We start from the raw sequence: 8,104 nt of genomic DNA, 5'->3' as shown, positions 1-8,104 counted from the left end.
GATCAAAGATGAAGTTAGGGAAGAATCCATGGCTAGATCTCAATCTAGACAAACAAAACATTCTCACTCAGCTAATCCTTCCCGAAAATCTGTTTCTAAACCTCAATCTAGACCTTCGCATAGAGAGGAAAGTGTTCATGAATCAAACGCCGACTGTGGCGTTCGTCAAGAATTAAAAATGCTCAAAATAGGTGGATGTTCGTTCAAAGACTTCAAGTACTATGGGCCAAAAGAATTCCATGGTGATAAGGGAGCCATCACGACCGTTAGGTGGCTTGAAGAGATGGAGACAATCGTGATTACGAGAAAGTGTTCGGAAGAAGAAAAGATTCAATATTCTGCCCTGATGTTTAAAGGCGAGGCTTTAGAATGGTGGAATACTTTGATAATGAGTAGAGGAAGGGAGGTTATGTACAACATGTCATGGAGAGAGTTTAAGGAGTTGCTGATGTCGAAATTATGTCCGATGCATGAAACGGACCAGATTCAAACCAAATTTCTATCTCACAAGGTTGTCGGAATGAACCTTCGTGAGTATAATACAAAATTCCACGAATATTGTCGTTTGGTTCCCCAGCTGGTTACCCCGGAATCCAGAAAAGTTACACGTTACATTTGGGGACTACCACGAGAGATTTGTGACATGGTGAGGTCACACTTGCCACAAACCACTGACTCCGCGATGGAGTTGGCTGGGTATTTGATGGGCGGAATGATCCGCAATAAAGAAGAGGACAAGAGGCTCGCGACGACACAAGACCCGAAGAAGGAAGGAAATACCCGTTTCAAGGGTAAAGGAGTTAACCAACGAAGATCTGGCTTCAACCCCGGCATCCCACAATGCAAAATTTGCAAGAAATACCATAGGGGTCGATGCCACTTAACTCCACGACTTTGTGAATCGTGTCAAAAACCCGGCCACGCCACGGCCGATTGTTGGAAGAAGAAGATGACCTGCTACAACTGCAAGGATATGTGACATCTTAGTTTCGAGTGTCCCAAGAATAAGCCCGCGACTAGTGGTGCCGGTGGTAGCGGTCAAAAGAACGAGCCCAAGAAGGGCAACGCAAGAGTCTTCGTCTTGGATAATAAGAAAGCGGCCGACATGCCGAAAACCATCACCGGTACGTTCCTTGTTAACAATGCCTATGCTAGAGTCTTGTTTGATTCAGGAGCCAATTTAAGTTTTACATATTATAAATTCTGTAGTCTATTAACGAACCTTTAGTCAAACTTAATAAAACTCTAAGCGTCGAGACCGCTAATGGCGAAATCATTAAAATCTCTGAAGCTATAGAAAACGGAAAAATCTTATTGGCCGGTTACGTTTTACCTATTCAATTGCTACCTATGACTCTTGCTGGTTTTGACGTTGTATTGGGTATGGATTGGTTATCCGACAACCATGATCGTATCCTTTGCGATAGCAAGACCGTAGAACTTCGAACCCCTGACAGACGTACCATACGAGTCGAAGGGGATAAAGACGCTGGACAAGTTAGCCTAATCTCCATGGTAAGGGCTAACAAATGTTTGTATCAAGGATGCTTAGCATTCATGGCCTACGTCACCGAGGAATCAAAACCCAAAGAAATCAAAGACGTTTCTGTAGTCTCCGATTTTGCCAATGTCTTTCCTGATGAACTTCCCGTCATTCCTCCCGATCGTGAAGTAGAATTTAGGATCGATCTTATTCCTGGAACTGCTCCGATCGCCAAAGATCCGTATCGCCTTGCACCAACCGAGATGAAAGAATTGAAGAAACACTTGACGAGCTTCTCGAGAAAGGATTCATACGACCAAGTTCATCACCATAGGGAGCGCCAATACTTTTTGTCAAGAAGAAGGATGGATCCATGCGAATGTGCATCGACTACCGAGCTCTCAACAAAGTTACAATCAAGAATCGTAATCCACTTCCGCGAATCGATGATCTGTTCGACCAACTTCAAGGTGCTAGCTTCTTTTCGAAAATCGATCTTCGTTCCGGCTATCACCAACTCAAAGTCAAATCCGAAGATATCCCGAAAACCGCGTTTCGAACAGGGTACGGCCATTACGAGTTCACCATTATGCCATTCGGACTTACTAATGTGCCGGCTGCGTTCATGGACATGATGAATCGTATTTGTAAGCCTTGCTTAGATAAATTTGTGATCTTATTTATCGACGACATATTAATTTATTCTAAGTCTAAGGCCGATCATGAAAATCACCTTTGAATGTTACTTGAAATTCTTAGGACCGAGAAATTGTACGCCAAGTTCTCGAAATGCGAATTCTGGTTGCACGAGGTGCAATTTCTTGGTCATATCATCAACGTCAATGGTATTCAAGTGGACCCCGCTAAGATTGAAGTCATCTCTAAGTGGGAGATCCCAAAGTCGCCAACCGAGATTCGAAGCTTCTTGGGATTGGCTGGCTACTATCGAAGGTTCATTGAAAACTTTTCTCGAATCGATGTTCACCTAACCTCCTTGACTCGAAAGAACATCAAATACGAATGGGGAATAAAGCAACAAGAGGCGTTCGATATACTTAAACAAAATCTTACCCAAACTCCTATACTGGCCTTGCCAGAAGGTATTGAAGATTTCGTTGTCTTTTGTGATGCATCTCATTCCGACTTGGGATATGTATTGATGCAACGAAAGAAAGTAATCGCTTACGCCTCTCGTCAATTGAAAGTACACGAGAAGAACTATACGACTCTCGATCTAGAGTTAGGCGCCATAATCTTCGCACTTAAGATATGGAGGCACTATCTCTATGGAGTAAGATTTACCATGTACACTGATCATAAGAGCCTAAAGCAAATATTTGATCAAAAGGAGCTCAACATGCGCCAACGACGCTGGATAGAGACTCTCAACGACTATGACTGCGAAACAGTTTATCATGAAGGTAAGGCCAACGTTGTGCCTGATACCTTAAGTCGTAAAGAGCATGAAAAGCCAAAAAGAGTCAGACCATTAAGGCCAGAACTTCAAATCGATCTTATTGACCAAATCATATCCGCTCAAACTCAAGCGATCAACAAGAACCAAATCTCCAATGAAAAACGTAATCGCACCATTGACACGTTAGTCAAAGGTGATGATGGTATTCTTAGAATGGGAAACCGAATTTGGGTACCAATCGTTGGAGGATTGTGTGAGAAAATCTTAAACGAAGCCCATAAGTCTAAATATACGATGCATCCCGGAAGCGACAAAATTTACCATAACCTAAAAGCAGACTATCGGTGGAATGGGATGAAAAGGGATGTCGCTTCGCATGTTGCGAAATGTCTTACATGTTTGAAGGTCAAGGCTGAACACCAAAAGCCTTCGGGATTGCTTCAGCAACCCGAACTTCCCGTATGGAAGTGGAAGTTAATCACTATGGATTTCATTACCAAACTCCCAAAAACGACTCGACAACATAATGCTATATGGGTAATTGTGGACCGTCTAACAAAGTCCGCACATTTCACACCCATCAATGAGTCGTACTCAATGGATATATTAGCTCGTATTTATGTAAACAAAATCGTTGCTTTGCATGGAGTACCGCTATCCATAATCTCTGATCGAGACAGTCGTTTCACGTCTCACTTCTGGAAAAGCTTCCAACAAGCACTCGGTACGAAACTAAACCTTAGCACCGCCTATCACCCACAAACTGATGGGCAAAGCGAAAGAACAATTCAAATGTTGGAAGATATGCTCCGAGCTTGTGTGATAGACTTAGGTGGAAGCTGGGATGACCACTTACCCCTAATGGAATTTTCATATAACAATAGTTATCACACGATCATTCAAGCCGCACCATTCGATGCGTTATATGGTCGAAAATGTAGGACGCCTGCTGGTCTGAAACTGGAGATAATCAACTATCTGGACCCGAGATAGTCCAAGAAACTACCGACAAAGTTATTCAAATCCATGAACGACTTAAAACGGCACGTGATAGCCAAAAGAGTTACGCCGATGTCCGTCGTAAGCCGTTAGAGTTTAGTGTCGGTGATAAAGTTCGTTTGAAAGTTTCGCCATGGAAAGGCGTAGTTCGCTTCGGCAAGAAAGGAAAGTTAAGTCCTCGGTTCGTTGGACCCTTTGAGGTACTTGAACGAATTGGTACCATCACATACCGATTGCGACTACCCGAGGAAATGCAAGGGATACACGATGTATTCCATATCTCGAATCTGCGTAAATGTTTAGCCGATGAATCTCTCTCGATGCCTTTAAAAGATGTAGAAATAAACGAGAATTTAAAATTCATTGAAAAACCAATTCAAATCGAAGATTCAAAATTAAAGAAACTCAAAAGACGAACCTTGAAAATCGTGAAGGTAAAATGGGATTCCCGACGAGGACCCGAGTATACTTGGGAACTCGAGTCCGAAATGAGAAAGAAATACCCCCACTTATTCTCGTGAAGCAATCTCGAGGACGAGATTTATTTCAAGGTGGGGAGATTGTAATATCACGGGAATTTTGAGCCAAAAGTATCAACTTTCCAAAGTATAGGGACCAAATCCGCTAAAATTCAAACTTCGGGGACTAAAATGAAAATTCTGTTTTCTTGTCCTATCGCGATACGCGATAGGACAAAAGACAAGCCCATCGCGTACCGCGATGGGGCTTGGTCAAAGTTTCAAGAAGAGGTCAACAGCGATATGCGATCGCTGTTGAGCCTACGTCATCGCGTACCGCGATGACGTGGCCTGACACGTCTGACACCTTTTCACCACGTGTCCACACGTGGCACACCGGTCGCCACGTGTCCTGACACGTGGCCACAGGTGGCATGTTGTCCGCCACGTGTTAACATGTGGCACACCGTCTGCCACGTGGCGACACGTGGCACACCGTCTGCCACGTGGCGACACGTGGCAGACCAACTGTGTGCGTCACCAAGGCTACGTCGCGGTATGCGAAGGGTGCCTTGAAGGCTGTCGCGTACCGCGATGGGATCCCAGAATTTGCCTATAAATAGCAAGTCCGGGACCTCCATTTGACACACCAAAATTCACACTCTACTCTCTCTCTAAACATCTCACTACACCTCGAAAACCTTGCCCAAATCCTCGTTTTTCGTGTCCTACCTCGATAAGCGTACCATTTTCCGACGAAGAGTATATCAAGAAGGTGATCCCGTACCGACATCCCGACGATCACTTCGAAGTACGTGCCGTGAAGTGTTGGTGCCTCGAGAAGCGTGCCGAAGTGAAGTGGCGATAAAAGCGAGTGTTGAAAAGACCAAGCGGCGTAGAAGTGCTGCTCGAGTGTCTAGAGATTTATAAGCCGAGTAAAGGTAAGTGTAATGCCCGACTAAAATAATAATAAAATATTATAAAGGCTTAATGCCCTAAGTCGGAATTATACTCGATGATTATAAAAAGAAAACAAATAACAAAGAAAAGAAAAGAAAGAGAAATAAAAAGTATATACATATATATATGTGTATGATGATATATATATATATATATATATATAATTCTTTGTTATAAATATTATTTAAGTTTAATGAGTATTCTTAAATAATAAAAAGAATACGTTTCTTAAAAAAGAAGAAACGTAGGTTTTTTGTTATAATAAACTAAAGGTTTATAAACAATACTTTTAAACTAAAGGTTTTCAAGTAATTGAGAAATGGACTAAAGGTTCATCGAGGTAAAATAAAGACCAAAGGTCTTAAGCCGGATTGTATATCCGACTAACAAAAGGTTATTTTCGTACTATAGGTGCGAGATAGCAAGAAAGAGAATTTAAGGACGGTGTTGGAAACCGATCCCGATCAAAGGTGAATACGCCCCACTTTTACAAACTTGTTTTCAAACAAATAAATGTGTTATGTGTAAAACTTTACATGAGACCAAGTGCCTCTAAAAACAATATGAATAAGAGTAAAAGCCTAGCCCTCAGGCTGTAGTATACGTTTGTCTGGACCCTTACATATGTGGTTAAATGCGGTGGGCACATCGTGCCACGCCTGGTCACGACCTCCATCCACGATGGGCCGAACCAAAGTATGTTCGAGTGAGAATGACCTTGTGTATATTTATGGTACCTAAGTACGTCGAAACGCTGCGGTGTTTTGCTGGGGTGACCTAGTGTAGAGACTCGATTTTATAATGATGTTGTTTTAACTTTGTTATTCCTAAGCCAAGATGGGCCGAGGCTTGCGTAACCCTTTTAAAAAGAAAGCTTTATACTTAGACTTATTGGCCCAGCTAATTAATTCGTTGACAATAAGCGGACCTTGAAGAAGTCCTTCCCTTTTAAAAAAGCTGATTGAGACTCGGAAATAACCGAACCCAACACCTTTTTTAAATGATTTGCCAAGACTTTGGAGATCACTTTGGTAATTAGCCCCACCAAATTAATAGGCCGGTACTCGTTAAGACTAACCGGGTCAACACACTTAGGAATCAGAGTAATAAAGGACGAACCAACACCTTTGCTAAAACAACCACGATCGTGAAACTCGGCCAAAATGTTACCGAAATCCTCCTCGAACAGCCCCCCAGAAGTTTTTTAGAAAATGAAAGTTAAACCCGTCTGGACCTGGCGCCCGATTGCCGTTGCACTCAAACACCGCATCTTTAATTTCTTCTTTAGTAAACTTGGCTATAAGAGACAAAGCATCCTCGTCAGTTAGTTTTTTAAGGTTGTGACAGTTCAGATTCGGTCTCTCCTCCTCTTCTTTAAATATGTTTCTAAAAAAGCCAAAAATCTCCTTTTTGATGATTTTTGGTTTGTCGCACCATACCCCATTTATAAGCATCCCTGGAATGTAATTTTTTTCTCTTTCTGTTATTAATGAAACTGTGAAAAAAAACTGAGTTGTCGTCCCCAAACATAGCCCACCGGACCCTGGACTTTTGTTTAAGGTCTTTGACTTTTAACATTGCCAACTCCGTTAAATCTTTCAAACTTTCCATCCTAATCCATTCCTCTTCTTCAGACAAATCTCTCGACTCCATTTCAGTCTCTAAATTCTCCAACTCATCTTTCAGAGTTTGTTCTCTATCTCCTTTTTTGCCCTTAGTAATTCCCCACCAAACTTTAATTACATTTCTTAACATTTTGAACTTATTCACCAAGGCCAAATCAGCAGGTCCGCAAGACTGCCATTTCCCACAAGCCACCCGAACCGTTTCTTCAAAATCTTTACGATCAAGCCAGGAATTAAAAAATCGAAAAGGGCGAGGCCCAAAGTTGGATTCCTTCATAATGAGAATAAGCGGCCTATGATCCGACAAAAATCTGGGCAACACTCTAAGACACGCCTCTGGCCATAAATTCATCACTCCCGGACAGACCAAAAACCTATCAATTTTACTCAACTTTTTGCCCACCGAAAACGTATATTTTCCCCCTTTCATCGCATACTCAACCAAGTTATTCTCGAAAATGAAGGAATTAAAATCTCTAGCTCTAACCGGGTTAAAACTGGAATTTCTCCTTTCATTTTCATTTCTAACAATGTTAAAATCTCCTAACAAAAACCAAAGACCTGAGTGCTTATCTTTAAGATCCGAAATTCGATTCCAAAGACCTTTCTTTTCTATCGTCCCTTGAGGAGCATACACATTCAGAATACAAAGTGGATCTCCACACCCCACTATACTTCCTTTTAGCAATAAAAAATTCCTATCTTTGATAGAATCGGACATTTTAAACACCGAGCTATCCCACATACAAAGAAGGCTACCCGATCTACCAGTCGCCCCCACATATTCCATATCAAACGAAGAATTATCCCAGAATCTAGCAACCTGGCGACTTTCAAGATCAACCGCTAGCGTCTCTTGAAAGGCTAGAAACGACAAAGCTTCTTTAAGTTTAATATCCCTGATCCAAGCAGCTTTAGACTCCACCCCTATACCTTTAATATTTATGGAAAGGAAATTCATTGTTTAACCTCGACAACTCCTTCACCCCTAATTTTATCCTTAACCATCTCTGTGAAATTATTCATCTCCACGCCAATTTAGAGAACTACCTTTATAGTGGCGGTCGCTTCTTTCTCCAACCCTTCCTGATGTTCATCAGTCTCTTCCATCTGATCAATTTGCAACTCCCATTATTCATCCTCATCTTCCTGTAATTGAACC

The 8,104-nt window shown here is 41.9% G+C and overlaps 1 protein-coding gene across 1 annotated transcript; it reads right to left on the bottom strand.

Moving 5' to 3' along the window:
- Positions 1–6,703: 6,703 nt before the first annotated feature.
- Positions 6,704–7,903, bottom strand: LOC143631690 (uncharacterized). The gene has a single exon (XM_077100372.1). It carries the CDS (start codon positions 7,901–7,903, stop codon positions 6,704–6,706), a length of 1,200 nt encoding a protein of 399 aa, XP_076956487.1.
- Between the last annotated feature and the right edge of the window lie 201 nt (positions 7,904–8,104).

Source organism: Bidens hawaiensis, unplaced genomic scaffold (assembly GCF_021521415.1).
Source record: "Bidens hawaiensis isolate Kalapana, Puna unplaced genomic scaffold, B.hawaiensis_p1.1 tig00006228_1, whole genome shotgun sequence".
In the NCBI taxonomy this organism is placed as follows: Eukaryota; Viridiplantae; Streptophyta; class Magnoliopsida; order Asterales; family Asteraceae; genus Bidens; species Bidens hawaiensis.
Note: the sequence above shows the minus strand (reverse complement) of the source record. Positions and strands in the feature narration are given on the sequence as shown.